This window comes from Diorhabda carinulata, chromosome 3 (assembly GCF_026250575.1).
Source record: "Diorhabda carinulata isolate Delta chromosome 3, icDioCari1.1, whole genome shotgun sequence".
NCBI classification, from domain to species: Eukaryota; Metazoa; Arthropoda; class Insecta; order Coleoptera; family Chrysomelidae; genus Diorhabda; species Diorhabda carinulata.
The window spans coordinates 16,763,827-16,780,749 of NC_079462.1; the positions used below are offsets into that span (position 1 = coordinate 16,763,827).

The 16,923-nt window shown below is 31.5% G+C and overlaps 1 protein-coding gene and 1 long non-coding RNA gene across 6 annotated transcripts in view; one reads left to right on the forward strand and one right to left on the reverse strand.

The window, feature by feature from the left end:
• Positions 1 to 7,714: 7,714 nt before the first annotated feature.
• On the reverse strand, positions 7,715 to 14,211 carry LOC130891667 (uncharacterized). Its single transcript, XR_009058940.1, has 3 exons — positions 14,055 to 14,211; positions 8,750 to 9,016; positions 7,715 to 8,639 (listed from the first exon to the last, which is right to left on the reverse strand). It is a non-coding gene; the product is annotated as an uncharacterized LOC130891667 (long non-coding RNA).
• The window catches only part of LOC130891661 (uncharacterized), a 39,610-nt gene continuing 36,001 nt past the window's right edge, over positions 13,315 to 16,923 (forward strand). Inside the window, exons 1-2 of one of the 5 annotated variants that reach the window (XM_057796524.1) lie at positions 13,315 to 13,458; positions 13,624 to 13,698. In XM_057796524.1, coding sequence (XP_057652507.1) covers positions 13,638 to 13,698 — 61 coding nt within the window. In that variant the 5' untranslated portion in view covers positions 13,315 to 13,458; positions 13,624 to 13,637. Of the gene's footprint in view, positions 13,459 to 13,495; positions 13,699 to 13,799; positions 14,147 to 16,923 lie in introns of those variants that run through there. The other 4 variants (XM_057796525.1, XM_057796527.1, XR_009058939.1 and 1 more) reach the window with 4 other exon arrangements.

The following is a 16,923-nucleotide window of genomic DNA, read 5'->3' on the forward strand; positions in this document are numbered from 1 at the left end:
CATTATGGTCCCGCTATTCGATGGTAAAAAGTTTCTCTGTACTACAAATGACTTAAAACCGTTGCCGTCACCGTCATCGTCATCTTTATGCGACCTGCAACCGATGCCATCTTCACCGACGTCATCTACCTTCCAGTTGAAACCAAATAACTCCACTGGGCCGGCAATTCTTACTAGTCTACAGAATACAACAAATTGTGTTTTCAATATTAATATTTATAATAATTAATAGTTTTTAGTTAAAATTTTGTATATTATTATGTTTGTTGGAATAAAATAATTTTTGAAAAATGTATACCATTTTATGTATATACGGTCGTAGAAAAAATAATGTTCCTAACTCATGCGTAAAGTGTCTTTCCCGCACTTGACCAACTGCAGTCGCGTGCGGGAAAGTATCACTTTCCGCAGGAAAATAACTATTGTTCGATATTTTGAACTCAAGGAAAATTACCTTATATTGAAAGAAATATAATAACTAGACTAACAATAAAGAATACATACTTCAATCATTTATATCACAACAAATTTTCACATTGTCACACTTTTCATCTCTCCAATCTTTACTTTGATTCGTACAAGTCATTAAAACAATTATTTTCAACTTTAATTCCTTTCTTCTCGAGCGATTGACATTCCTTTATATTCTTGGATACTTTACTTTCAGTAAACTTTTCACTGCCAAGCTCGTTTCCTTATACTGATGCTCAGATTTTTTATCCAAATCTAACCGCGCAAATAAACGAAATTTCTTATTATCTAAGAGCAATAAGTCTACACATTTCACTAACTGCTTCTCAACCCTCTCAGATCTTCCCAAATGATGTAATCCTCTGTGTATTTTGGGTAGCATCCATCATACTTATCATCGTCTTATCGGAAATATAAAGATATTCCACCATATGTACTTTAGACTCATTTATTTCAACTTTTACAAGACATTTATCTTTCACTTCTTCTATATGTCCAAAATATTTTGGCAGTGGCTTATACATTTCACTTCACTATTATTTAGATTCAGGTTAACGTGGTAAGTTTCAGCAGTAGTAACTAAATAGAATTGTTGACAATATTTTATGTATTGTAATGGTAGAGCTGTTGCACCTCTATTAAAATGATTACATTAAAAAAAGTGGGGGCTGGATACATTTTGTACATGTCTGGGTCAGGTAGAGAAAGTATTCGGCAAAAAGAAATGGAAACACTATATACGAGTTGTCAAATAGTGCTTAGCTCAGCTAAACATGGAATAATTTGTTTATTATGATAATTACATCTTTATCAACTTTCACAATAATTTATATCTCAGAACTCGTAACTGTTATCAAAAGATAAAGTATTTAAATATTTTTATGTGGTCCACAATTTTTGCATATGATAAAACCTGCCATTTTGCTCAAAACACGTAAAGTTTATTTTTGAAACCTTGATCTATAATAAACTTTTTTATATTATTATTTATAATATTTATAATCAATTATAGAAAATTAAATCTAATAATCCATTTTTAACGTCACTCTTTTAACTAAAAATTGAAGAAGACTCTGAAGCAAATCAAAAAACCTTCTGCAAAACATTAGATAATATGAGAGCAGAAAAACATTAGGACACAATATTAAAAAAAGAAGAAGAAATCATACAAAGGTGGAAACAATGAGTCAGAACATACACACATACAATTGGACATAAGGAAGAATCAGAAATAGAAATTATTGAAGAAGAGATAGAATATGCAATCAAAGAACTAAAGAATGGAAAAGTACCAGGATACGATAAAGTTACTTTATTGATTATTATAGTGATAAAAAAAAGAAAAAATATCAGATAAAAGAATTAAATTAACAGTAGAAGACACACTTGAAGAATCTCAGAGTGGATTTCGAATGGGAAGAAGCACTCAAGATTATGTATTTAGTATGGAACTAAACACTACCAATACCTATGATCAATAATAGACAAAAACGAGACACATGATGCAGATATAAATAACAGAATTGCAAAAACCAATAAACTATATTTCTTCATGAACACTCAATTCACAATTGAAAAAGAAATATCCCAGAGACATCAGAGTAAACATATTCGAAACAATATATAGACCAATTCTAATATTTGAATCTGAAACGACAGAAAAGTAAAACTCAGGAGAAAGAAATGAAATACTTAAGAAGAGTAAAAGGAGTAAAAAAAGGTGAAATAAATTATATAGATATACGAAAAGACCTAAATATATAACCTACTTGGATGATATGAAATCGTGGGGACACTTACAGTAGATGAATAAAGTACGAACTGTTAAAAGAGAATGGAGAGGAAAAATTGAAAAAAAAAACAGAAAGATAGTTAGACCAAGAAAATCATCGAATAAAGTTATAACAGAAATATTGAATAAACAAGGAATAAACGAGAAAGAAGCAAAGGTCCTAGCTCATATTGAATGGAGGAAATGTGCGCAAATATGACCATCACCACCCTACACCACTAAGTGCTAGAAATTTTGAGAAATAAAAGTAACAAGTAGCCTACACATTACTGTATACCTGTAACATCAATAACAGTTTATGGATCTGAGTTGACCCTTGGATATAACAATGCAAATTTACCTCTCTTATAAAAGGTTTCACATCTTTCAGTAGAAAATTGTATTTTATTTACATTTGCAATTCTAAAACCAATCTTAATCTATTGTTGATATCTCTATGGATTAAGGTATTATTTATCGATACAAACATTTATAAGAATGTTGGAGAATCTTCTCTATAATAATTACATGTCATTATCAATTTCTTTGTATTTTATTCTAATGAAAAAAGAGCTGTAAATTGTAAATGTTTCATAAAATAATTTTAGTTCTCATTCTTATATAAGATTTTGATTTAATATTTTAATTGTAATTTTATAACTTTTGTTTAGTTAATATCTTTATTGTATTTTGTAATTTTTTTTAAAACTGGCGCAGTTAGTAGGATTCGTGCGGGCCGTGGAAAGACATTATATGATCTCGATGTTTCAACTCTCAAGTGCGAATCTTGGAGAACCCACCCTAATTATTAAGGATATTTTCATTTCTGACTTTTAAACATTTTTTTATATTTTTAAATAATCACTTTACTTCTATTCAATCATTAAATTACTATATGAATGTTGAAATCATTTAATAATTTGTATATTGATAAAATAAGTAGTGACAATTCAAAACTAGAAATGGTTACAGCAGGTTCGAAGTCACCTGTAGCTATTAACTATTCAAATCAAAATTAGAAAATATCAAAGCATTTGATGGTGATCATAATACATTGAATAAAATTAAATCAAGATGTGAAAGACTAATAGAAACCTATGTGATTTATAATGGTGCAGAAATAATTGATCACGTCTTTGATTGTATTCAAGAAAAATTTGAAGGGAAAACAGAGGCTATGGCTGGAAACGGGACGGAGCTGGATATATGGCGAAAATAAAAAGAAGCTCTGATACAATGCTTTTCTTATCGAGGAGTTTTAGATAATATTTGACAGACAAGGAGAAGATCATATAGAAACGAGAATTTGATAGATTTCAATACTAGACTAGACTAGTTACTAAAAAGTAAGAATTCGTATTGACAAAAATTTAAAGAAAAGTGAAAAAAAATGTCATATCAATTATTGTGACAAAGCTGCACTAAATACATTTATAGCAGAATGTACTACTCAAAAAACCGAATTCTTTAGAAGATACAATGGCATACTTAGATGAACATGAGAATTTCGGAAGGTTGTACAGTCAAATCATCAAATTAAATATCAAATAATAAGTTGATAATATCCAAAACTTCTGGTATAAGAAATTCTCGAGCATAAACACGGAATTAGCGAAGCAATTTTCTCACCTCCTACAGAACCTAAAAGATATCCAACATTTTTATCACTGGGTTCCACTCATTTGTTTCCAAAGAGCTCCCAGACGGATGACCCTACTCAGTACAGACCTATCACGTGCCTACCCACTTTATATAAAATACTTACAGCTTGTATCACTAACAGAATTCAAAGGCACGTCGAGGAAAATAACATCTTAGCGGAGGAACAGAAAGGTTGCAGAAGAAATCATCAAGGAAGCAAAGAACAGCTTATCATGGACTCTGTGATACTTCGGCAAGCACAGAAAGATCTCCGGAATATACACACTGCTTTCTTGGACTATAAGAAAGCGTTTGATAATGTTCCTGGCTTGTGCAGGTCTTGCGGATTTACAAAGTTCACCCGACTATTGTGAGCTTCCTTTCAACAACGATGAGGAAATGGCGAACGAATCTACATCTTCAAATCGGTCCAAATTCCCTCAGTACTGACGAAATACCCATTCGTAGGGGAATGTACCAGGATGACTCCGTGAGTCCGTTGTGGTTCTGCCTTGCAATGAATCCCCTATCTATCATGCTCAATGATACAAAGTACGGATTCAACATTAAAGCGAACAGAGACACCAACTGTACCATTCCCCATCTTCTTTATATGGACGATATCAAGCTATACGCAGCAGGATTTCAACAGGCTAAGCTGCTGGACCACAAGCGGGTAAAAACTAGAATCCAGGATCGATACACCAAAAGAGTGAAGTCACTTATGAAATCCGAATTAAATGCAGGCAATTTAGTGCAGGCAATCAACACCTATGCCATACCTGTTTTAACGTACTCTTTTGGAATTCTGAAGTGGACAAAAACAGAGCTAGAGGGTATTCAGTGACGAATGATGACGAAGAACAACAACCACCACCTGAAGTTATCCACTATTAGAACAACATTACCCTGAAAGGAGTGTGGAAGAGGCTTGATCAACCTTATCAACCTGCACTCTCGACAGGTAATGAAACTACGTGAATTCTTTCATATTAAATCGGAAGTCTCAACTCTGCACCGGATTATATCCAAAGCAGATAAGAATTATTCACCTCTCAACCTCGCATCGCCACAATCTGATTTAAATATAGTATTGGATACCGAGAAGCTGGAACAGTAATCACGAAAGGCACTACACGGTAGACATCATCATGACCTCAACCAACCGCATGTTGGAGGCTTCAAGCAGATGGCTCACTAGCGGCAATTTCTTTCCAGAGACTGAAGGCTTTATGATGGCTATCCAGGATTAATTTATTAACACCAATAACTACAAGAAAAATATTATCAAGGATCCGAATACTCAATCTGACCAATGCTGAAAGTGCCAACAAACATCAGAGACCATCCAACATTTAACATCTGCCTGGCCAGCTAGTTCGGTCTTCTCAATACGTATACACCGTATTACAAGTACCAGCCGCTCAAAAGTGCTCGAAAATGACAATTTTAGACTCTACTACGATAGGTCCATTATCACCGATAGACAGGTGACAAATAACAGACCTGACATCGTGGTGTTTAATAGAAGAGTCAATTTAGTCCTTCTTGTCGATGTAGCTATACCGAACACTAATAACGTTTTCAACAAACACCAGGAGAAACTGGCCAAATACGTGGATCTCGTAGTTGAGATTAAACAAATGTGGCACAGCGAAAATGTGAAAATAGCTCCAGTTATCTTGTCAACAACTGGCGTCGTGCCTAAGACTCTGCATGATAGCATCGCCAAACTGGGATTATCATTAAACACCTTCGCCGACATCCAGAATACTTGCCAGACAGTACGCAAGTTCATTATGTAAACCGAGCCTAATCCTTTTGATACTTTGTATCCGGGATAGGTAAATAATACCGGCTCTAAGGTGAGTAGTGCATAAGTCTTACGCATAATAATAATAATATACCGCGTAGAAATTCAAATCAACCTAATTATGATAATCAATACTTCCAAAAGAATAATCAAAAACAAAATTTTAGAGAATTATATGCTAATAATTTTAAAAACGAATCTGATGAAATATTATATACTTTGAAAACTTCAACACTCACAAGGTAGAAATTGATGAACACAACCAAAATTTTCAGATAGTTCCTCAAACAAAGAAACGAAATTAATATAGCCACAAATAATCTATTTCCTTATATTGAAATTAGTAAACCAAAAATACACTTTGCCACCGGTAATTAATTAGGCCATCAATAGCAGAAAAGTTTTATCTTTAATGTATAATAATTATTAAAATGCCGATATAAAGACTTCATTCACACGAAATCCTAAAGATACGTATATAAAGTGGAAATTCAAGAGCAAATCAACGACATGCTAGATAAAGGAATCATAAGAACTGAATGTCAAAAATGACACCTCGTAATCGACTATCGTAACTTACAATAAATCTCTTTCAAATTAAGAGAAGCTCGTTCCAATTTACAATTAGATAAGTGTGACTTTCCCTGCAAGGAAGCCGAGTTTTAGGACATATAGAGACTCCAGATGGAATAAAACCCAATCCAAAAAATTGAAGTTATAAAAAACTCCCTATACCCCGTACACAAAAACAGATTAAATCATCTTAAGGCTTCGGATATTATAGAAAAATTTGCCAAGATAACCAAACCTATGACGAATTGTTTTTAAAAAAGACAACAACTAAGACAATACCGAGGAGTTCATGAACATTTCAATATTTGTAAAAATTTATTTACATCAGACGGGTATTAGTTTACCTGGACTCCAACAAAGAATTAGAGTTAACAACCGACGCGACGCTTCGAATTATGTTATTGGAGCAGTATTGTCCCAAGGACATCTCATTTAGCACTTACGCGTCGACAACCATTAATAATGCCGTAAATATATTACTCGACAACAGAAAAAGAGCTAATAGTAGTTCTTTGGGGCTGCAAATATTTTAGACCTTATTTATTCGGTCGCGAAGTTCTCTTTTAACGGACCATAAATCTTGATTATAAAATTTAATATTTAAAAGGTAAATATAATTTATAAGCAGATTGTTTATCAAGAATAAACCCTAATTATGATCTCAATGCCCTCGAAACTGAATTATTGGAATTCAAAGACAAATTGAAAATTTAAGGAGAAATTACTCAGGAATCAATAAAATTTGATTATTTTCCAGATTTACTATTAGACAACTTAGAAAAATCTTAGAAAATGTAGGAAATAATAATGAGAAGAATAATATAATATCAAATGTGTAAACTAAACCCCGCGACGAAAATTTACTAACAAAAGAAACTGATTTGGTAACTCATTCTGTACTCCATATTTTTTGCCACGTACTGAACACTTTAGATTTAATTTCACATTTTATGTTTTGAAAAAAAACTTTGTCTATTTGGATGGAGTCCTCTTCGTTTGTTGCTGATCGGGCTAGCTGGCCTACTTCCTCATTTCCTTTTATACCGGAATTTGATGGTAGGCAGACACATTCTAACACACATTCTACGATGCTATCTTCATTTTTTTAAGTATGTAGGTATTGTATAGTCTGAAAGGAGTTATGTGAATATGTTAATATATATAGGGACTTTTTTGATTCTCCAATCTAAATTAGTGCTTGGTGTATTTCATACAATTCTGTAGTTGTATATAAAAGTGATAAGTTTGAAATTTAATTTTAAAGATGTATTCGGAGCGAGGATGGCTGCTTCTACTCCTTTTGAGAATTTAAAAGCGTCAGTGAATATCATGTAGTGGTTGTGGTAATTCTTTACTTCTTTTAAAGAGGATTGTTTAATAAGGTTAGGTGAAGTTTCCTTTCTTTTTTGTTAAGGGTGGTACTAATTTTGAGTATGGCAATCAACCACGGTGGAGACGTTTGTATATTTGTAAAGAAAAAATTTGAAATTGTTTAGTTTAGATCTTACTAAATATTTATGTGTGTAATAATGTATTTTGGTCAGCTCTCCTCCCCTCTAGTTTACTGATGGTTTGCTGTAAATAGTTTTGATGGATGTCAAGTTCATTCCTTTAACAAAGTCATCAGCATATAGTCTACCTTTGACAAGTGGCGAGTAGGGATCTAGTATGTCTTAATAGCTATCAGGAAAAGTGTAGTGCTTATCAGAAATACTTATCAGAAGTGTCATTGTAACATTTGACGTCAAAAAAGTAAACCATAGTTACGCAATAAATTAAAAGAAAGAAGATTTCCACCGAAATTGTGAAAATCGAAAAATTGGAGTATCGAGCCATCATCAAGTAATCTGTATTTGAAAGGGTTGAGAGGTAAGCAGATTCTCGAAGATATGTTTAATACCCTTGGTGATAAATGTCCTTCATATGCGACCGTGAAAAATTGGACTGCAAGCTTCAAAAGAGGTAAATTTTCTATTGAAGATGATAACCGATCGGGAAGGCCACTATCTGTGTCAGTTCCCGAAAATATCGATGCAGTTCATGACATAATTTTATCGAACCGATTTGGGCTAAAACGGATATCTGAAGCACTGAATATTTCATACTAACGCGATCATCATATAGTTCACGTCAATTTAGACATGAGAAAAATTGCTGCAAAATGGATCCCAAAATGTTTGAATGTTGCAAGTGTAGAATTATCGCGTTCGATCTGTGCTCGATTTGAAAACGATGTAGACTTCTTAAACCGAATTGTTACTATGGATGACACTTGGGTAAATTTCTACGATCCAGAAACAAAGCAACAATCGACGGAATGGCGACACTCTGGTTCTCCAAGATCTAAGAAGTTTCGTGTCCAAATATCTGCTGGAAAAGTTCTTGCTTCAGTTTTTTGGAATTGCCATAGAGTAATCATAATTGATTTTTTTGAATTAGAATAGAACAATAACTAGAGATTACTATTCAACAATACTTACCACTCTACGGAAAAAATTAAAGAAAAAAGACGTGGAAATCTATCCAAAGGTGTTTTGTTTTTGCGGGACAACGCCCCTACATACAAATCTTATGTTGCCATGCAAAAAATTCGTGATTTAGGGTTTGAATTACTAAAACACCCCCCTTATTCACCAGATTTAGCTCCGTCCGACTATCATCTCTTTTGTCAACTCAAAAAAAGTTTAAAAGATCGTAAAAACGAGGAGGTAATAAAAGCTGTGGAGGTCTGGAGGTCTGCAGGTTCGCTGTAATAAATGTATCCAATTAAGAGGAGAATATGTTGAGTAATAAAATATTTTGATATTGAAATTTTGTTTGGTTCTATAGTAGACTGAGAATTTTTCAATATATACTCGTATAGTGTTTAGTAAATCTAAATCTTCTGTAATAATATTTTTTAATTTGTTACTTTCAATAGTGTATTCGAGTTTATATTTTGGATTGCTTCAGTTATACATAAATCAATGATTTTTGATTTAGTTGAGTTTATATCGTAAAATTTTTTTCTAAGGCACGCACCTGTTATGTGATATATTGATATTTAGGAATATGGGTTGGATACGTGTATCTTCACATCTCAATAAGAATATTCGCCGATTTTTTTGGTTGGCAAGCTTATAAAATGAATTAGTTATAAATTTTATGGAGAATTTTTAGAAATGGTTCACATTCATAAGAACGAAAAAGCTATAAATGATCTAAATAATTTAAATAAAATTTATAGCTCTATTTTGTAAATTCTAATAAAACTACAAATAATTTAATTGATTACTGCTACATATTTTAGATATAGGGACCAAGGAAAATTAATTTTTCTTATTAAAACAAAGTTCAAAGTTGATTTCATCCTTATTTTGATATTCATGATGCAGGTGATCTATAGATCAAAATAAATAAGCAAATTGTCATTGTCAATATCATACTTTGATAAAGACTTAAAAAAAATCAAAACGTCAGAATTTATCTTTCTTTAAAAAATTATCAAAAAAAACTAATTTTAAAACAAAAAAGACCTAGAATCAAGAATATTTAGATGCATTAATATATCAGAAGGTCTAAGAAATAAGATATAAAACCCAATTTATTGAAAAAATTTTAAATTATGGTGTTTATTTTTTCTCTGCAGCTATTGGTTTTTAGAAATTTAACAATAAACAATATTTTTAAAAAGAACAAGAATTTCAAGTTATAGTTTTATTTCATAATTTCATTGGAAACAAAGTTTAGATATAAAATAAAATAAGTGCTGCCAATTTCATACCCGTATATTATAACAGAAATATTGAAAAATACTTGCGGTTAGTCCTTTGAGAAGGTACGAAATTTACGGAGTTTCAAGTTTCTAGATTTACTGAAATGTTACAAAGAAAAAATTGAATTTTAGTCACCAACTTTTAAGGGCGATATCTCGAAAAGGGGTGAGCTGAGGAAATGTTATGGAAAAGACCCATATTAATTTCATACGAGCAGTCACTTCCTGAATTTTTTGCATGAATTCGGAAACACCCTGTATATAAAATTTAGTCTGTCGACATTAGCCGTTCGAAGTGTTTCATTTAATGCATGTTATAATTATTTTAATTTGTTTTTCGAATTGAAAATAGTTAAACGAGGGTTGCTACTTAAGTCACTTTTGCATGGGTTTGAACCAATTGTCGAAGCATTTGTTTCCATTATGATGATAAGAAACAGGCGACCATTTGCTTCAAAGCGCTTCCTGTGCGAACAACATTTGTTGGATTAGGCTCGTCTTATAAGATCCATACAGTCGATTGTCTTTTGAAGCACCGTGATTATATTATTCAGCATTTCTTTGCATCACACTTCTAGCCAAAAATGTAGGTGTATAAATTCATAACTCACCGTTCTACGTTGCTCTACTGGAACGGGACGACCTATCCAATTATTTCGAAAGACGTATTTTCGAGTACCACTATTAAACTTTTTTTAAGCGATTTTCCAGTGATTGTCGAATTATGCGTATTTGACTGTTCGCTATCTTTATAATATGTTGTTTAAATTTTCCTTAACTATTTAATGGTCTAAATTTTTATATTGTTATACTTTGATACGTATTTATATATTGTGCTTGACCATAATTTCAGTCCTAGATGGTGAATACATAAATATTCGAAAGTTCGGAAATATATTAGAGATAGTACATTTAGTGTTTAATTTTGCCGCATTTTCACTGACAAAAAGGCTTGACATAAACATTAAGTTTATTTATTCTGGTTGCTATACAAATGGTTTGAAAATTTTTTGGTTAGATTAGGTTAGGTCGAGTGTAGTTGAATTTTGGTTGGTTGTATTATGAATGACCATATATTTAGTAGAAAAGCGGAATATATAACTATATCTTTCCTACTTTTTCTATAAATTTTTATGGATAAATGAATAAACTAAACGTTCTATAGATTACATTGTGTCTCCCTTATCAATGGCAATAGAATAAGTTTATTTATGAACATCAATAAAAGATGTAATTGTTTTCAAGACCCGATATCATATATTGATACTGCTTAGTGATTTAACGAGAAATTACTAGCAAGTGAGTTTATTCTTTATAATCATTTTCTTTGGATGGTATGTAATTTACGAAATTATTAAAAAGAAGAAAAAGAAGTCCGCGATTTTACCGCCTAATTTTTCATACAAAGAATTTGTGTGTAAATTTCGTATGTAAATTTATAAATATGATTGATCAACACAATTTCACTAATAATGTATATCGTTCAAAATCCCATAATATAACATAAATTCTTGTACCGTGGTTACTCTTTAAAATGAAATTGTGTTGAAAAATGTAGTACTCCACTATTTCTATTAGAGTGGTTTATTTTTTATATTGAATTTACTTCATACTGTGAAGAAAAAAAAACAAAAACAATTTTTATTAAAACTGCACCAAAAATTTAAAAATAATATTTTCGTGTGAATTTTGGAGCAATTCGTGTCTAACAATGATTTGAATAAAAAATGTTATATTTTGGAGGTACCACAATTAGAATCGATAAAATTTTTCGGCAATTGGTTGAAACGCATGCTAAAGTGTATTGATTTTAATGGAGCATATTTTAAACAACAGTAAATTCATAGTAAATTATGAATATTTGTTTTTACTTGTCTATCTCAAAACATAAATAGCCTCCCTCGTAATTACAAAATAATCACTGAAATAATTTCCAAACTGGAGAAAATCGATCCAATACAACTTCTAGAAAATAGAAAAATCTACGGCTTAGCTAATAGCGAAAGCTTCACCTCTTAAACTTATGAGTACAAAGTATTCCGTGAAGAATTTTCTCCAGAAATAAGCTGCGTTAGGACCCTTTCACACCAAACGAATCCGAATCAATCAGAATCACTCCGAATCAAGTTGAATCTGATTGACCAAGATTCGGCTTCAAGCGCTCCGTTTAAATGTGAAGGGACTCTTTTCCCGCCTTCAGACCGGACGAATCTGGTTTAATCAGGTTTGATTCGAGGTCGCACTTGATTCAACCTGTCAGATTCCTCGTCCGGTCAGTCTTGAATCAACAACCATACGAGATGGACGTGGAGTTATTAATTTTAAAAGTTAAAGAAAATAGTGCGATTTATGACGCCAGTGATAAAAATCACATACCAAAATCCGGCCTTTTCCTATTTATGTGATGTATCCACACTTTTCTTGTTTTCTCCTCCTACGAAACATTATATAAAAGAAAGAAAACAAAAAGAAGATGAAAGGATTTTTATAGATTCAGGTTGAGTCAGCTGGTGTGAAAGAGTGGAGATGACGAATCAGATTCAACTTGATTCGTAGTGATCCAGATTGATTCCGATTCGTTTGGTGTGAAAGGGGCCTTAGTGTTAGCCTTAAAATATGCACCGATCGGTCGACAAAGAATGTAGTTTGTTTACCTATGTACAATTTTATACTTACTGAAATCTTACAAGTTTTTAGAGTCGAGAATTTAGAAGTAGTTGAAAGTGATAACGAGATTGTATTTAATAGTACTTGATAATAACGTATGATTTTTGAAAATAGATTTGATATTATGTAGATAAATAAAAATGATTTCACTTATTGATGATTTTTTTGTTTAATTTACGTCGCATATTTTGCTATGTTATGGTATATTACGAGACTTTGGTACATATTCTGCAAAAAAATTCGTAGCCATGTACTTTCTTTACATATAACTCACAGCTTTTGTTATTAGAGACTGAGTCAGAGCAATTTATTCTGACGTATACTTTTATTCATATTAGGCTCAACCATTTCATCCCAGGTTAAACCTGGAATTGAGTTTGGCCGGTAAATAAATTTACAATGTAAATTATTACAATCAATTATTTTTATTTCCGTGTGTATAATGTGTATATATTGATTACCACATTGAAAGGGGTCTAATATATTTTAAACATATACTTGGTTACAGTTGATTTATTATGCGAAATGAATCCGGAACACTAATTTATTCTAATAATAGAACTAGATATAAACCAAATTAGTTTGATAAGTAAACGTTTTCAAAAGCAAATAACTCATAAACTTATAGAATTAATCGAATCGACAAACAATGGCGATTATTCTAATTGAGATTGAACCTTTTTTCGTATTATTTTTCCATATCATTTTAATCAACAATAGACAAAACTGAGGAGCATTAAACTGATAACGAAAAACAATGATAGCGAGGTAAAGTGATATATAAAACCGTCTTTATTTAATTAATGATTTTAAATTAAAACAAAAAAAAACATATCAGAATTAAGGTTTAGAGGAATAGTATTAAATCGAGCAGTTTTAACATTCCATGTTTCTCATCAACCATTTTTCATAATTAAAATATATTTTTTTAAGGTTAAGTGAGGTTAATGAAACGAGCCTCCACTAATTCGACAAACGCACGTGAAATGCAAGAAGTAACCGTTTACGGTAAGCTTTGTTTGTATATTTACGATGGATAAACAAATTTGTATAAATCTATTATTATAAACATTCCATTCGATATTTAAACAAATTAAAATTATCATTGAGGTCATTTGAAGTGCCCCATATGAATTGATTGTTAACATAAGCTTTTACCATTTCGATAACCCAATAGATAGACATATTTTGGAAAATATGTAGTATGTAGTAGTGTACAAAATACGTCGAATCAAATTTGTATAATTTGGCAAAATAATAAAAAGAAAAATATTCAGTATTTCGAAATGGAATTGATATAATACGAAAGTATCGTAGTGTAAATCAGTTTTAAGTTAATTGAAGAGATTCTATGAATTACTTACATGACAAATCTTGGAGAGAAAATTTTAAATAAAACTGTTGAATCGTTTGTTATTGTGTTGTATCACACACCTTTTTTAAGTCATGAACTCAGGTGAGCGATTATACATTTTCAAATAATCCGTATTTATATGAAAAATTGCGTTTCATGATTAGAATTGTGACTGTTACTATTAAAAAAATACAATAGCAGTAATTTACGTTACCAAGTACGAGCACGCTTGTTAATAGTGATTCAATTACGCATTAAAACTAAAAGTAATTGAATCTTTCAACAATTACTCTATTTAAATTGTGATTAACTTAACCATTGTAACTGATCTGCCACAAAAATTTTTTTTCTGATACTCTTTAATAGATTTCAAATATTTTATCGATTTAGTTGGAGATCGATATTCACTTTGCTTTTCTATTTATTTGTCTTTGAGTGAATATTTTTCAAACTAAAAACACTTTATATTGAAATAAGATATTTTTTTCCAAAATAAATATTCTATTTTCATTAAGAAAGCTATTCTAACATTCTTTTAAAATAAGCACTATAAATTCCAGGTGAAAATGAATAGTTTTTACACAATTACATACTTTTAGGATTAATTTTACTTAGATACCTTCCTTTCCCACGACACGAGAATGAATCCAGATGTTCGATACACAGCAAATAATCCGAGGGGGCTGAAACTGACGAATAAGATAGCAATTCAAACTTTAATTCATCAATTTTGGGTATTGCGATACCAGATGTGTGAGCTGGTGTATTATGTTGACGAAACAACACTTCCATTATGAACCAACGCGACACCCATCAGTTTTCTCATGTCCAAATTTTCAGTCAATATGCAATGCACAAACCGCACTTTTTGGAATATCTAGTACCGCTTTGTGGATTTTTTTCAACATTTCTGAAGTCGTCATCTCATTTAGATTTAGTCGACCACTGCGATTCTGGTCTTGACAGGTAGTACGGCCACATTTTATACCTATTTAATTACATTACACACATTACCTTCCCTTCTATTTTTTAGTCTACAAGGCAGTCTTTTCTCGTTTGGTCTCATTATGTAATTTTCTTTGTCTCATTCTTTGTGTCATTTTTGTTGCTTATCATTATTCCTAAGTACTTAAAGGTGTCGACTACTTCGTAGATGAGGTCGTTTATCTTCACTGTTTCTTGTTTGTGAACTTCCTTCTTTCTTTCAACTCCATATATTTTGTCTTTTTTTCGATTTATTTTTTTCTGATTTGTTTTCAATCCTCTTTTTCCTTTTTTCCTGCCTCTCTTACAATGTATTCTCTAGATTTATTAGGTTTCTTGCTAATAGATGATCAGCATATACTGTTATTTGTATTTATTTATTAATTATACTTCCGTTGATATTACTGAGAGTCCGTCACCCTGCCTTACCCCAGCATTTATTTCAAATTTTTGTGATACTTGTAGTTGCTCCAACTCCTTTTTAATCGTCTTAATTTTTAGATTGTCCAATGTTTGTTTGAAGTCGATAAATAGCATTTGCATATTAATGTTGTGCTTATAGCTTTTTTCGATTACTTGTTTTATAGTATGAACCGTATCTACTGTTGATTTTCCTTGTCTAAAACCTTTTTGATATTCCCATATTTCTGGTTCCACTACCTTTTTCAATCTATCATTTATTAATGTTGTTAGTATTTTGTATACAGTATTAAGCAAACGAATACCTTTATAATTACTACATATGTAAGTATGTACATTGGTATAATCAATCCAGTAGACCACTGTTTACTGGACATTCCTGATCAAACCATTCATTATTTTTACTATATCTTTTGTACCAATGACTTTCTGGGTTGCATTTTTCATAATTTCTTATCAATAGTATCTTTTTATTTGCTCTTTTGTAGTTGCTTTTCTATTTCTTTTCTGTATTCATCTCATTCTCGTTTTCAGTTCCTGTACATTCCTTTTCTGTTTTTTATCGTCTTGGTCACTATATTTACCATTCTTAATTTCATTTTGATTATTACTAAGTGATGACAGTCTCAACATCTGTTCCTCTGTACGCTCTTAGATCTTGTAACATTTTCGATATTCTTTTTGATATTGGTTTCCCTTGGTAGTTCCTGGTATCATCCACGTAATTTTATGTTGTTTCTTATGTTTAAAGCTAGTACTACTAATAAACATGTTGTGTTCCTCGGCTAGACTATATATTCGCCCTCCGTTAGTTGTTTCGTTTAAGGTGTGTTTTCCTGCCACACTACATCTTTTCCTATTTTTGCATTCATATCTCAAATAATTATTAATGTATCATGTCTTGTGACGTCCTTGCATACCTCAACCGGTTTTCATAGAATTCGTCTTTGTCTTCGTCTTTTGCTTCTTCTGTTGGTGCGTAAATATTAATTATGTTTTCATTGTTAGCTTTTATATTCTCCTAGTTATAATTGCATATTCTAGCACATTTCTTCTCATTCTTGGACCTGTACTGTTCTTTCCTTATTTATTTTCCCCGTCATAAAATAGAGTATATTTCTCCATATTTATTTGTCCTTTTCCCTTCTATGGTATTTCTTGGAGTGCCAATATGTCTATTTTGTATTCCAACATTTCTTTTGTAATTTCTTACATTTTTCCATTGCCAATATTGTCCTGAAATTCCACGATGTCATTGTCACTACATCCTTCCATTTGTTTTTCTTGTTTTTACTTTTAGCCATTATTCATTTCATTGCTTTGTCGACTTCTAATATATCAATGTTCTTTTCCTTAATTACTAGTTAGTCAACTTCTTCTCTTTATTCCCCCCTCCATTTTCTGGGACTTTTCCCCTAGGTAACTTTTTTCTTTCTATTTGCACTTTATTTGAGTAGTCTTCATTAATCCATATA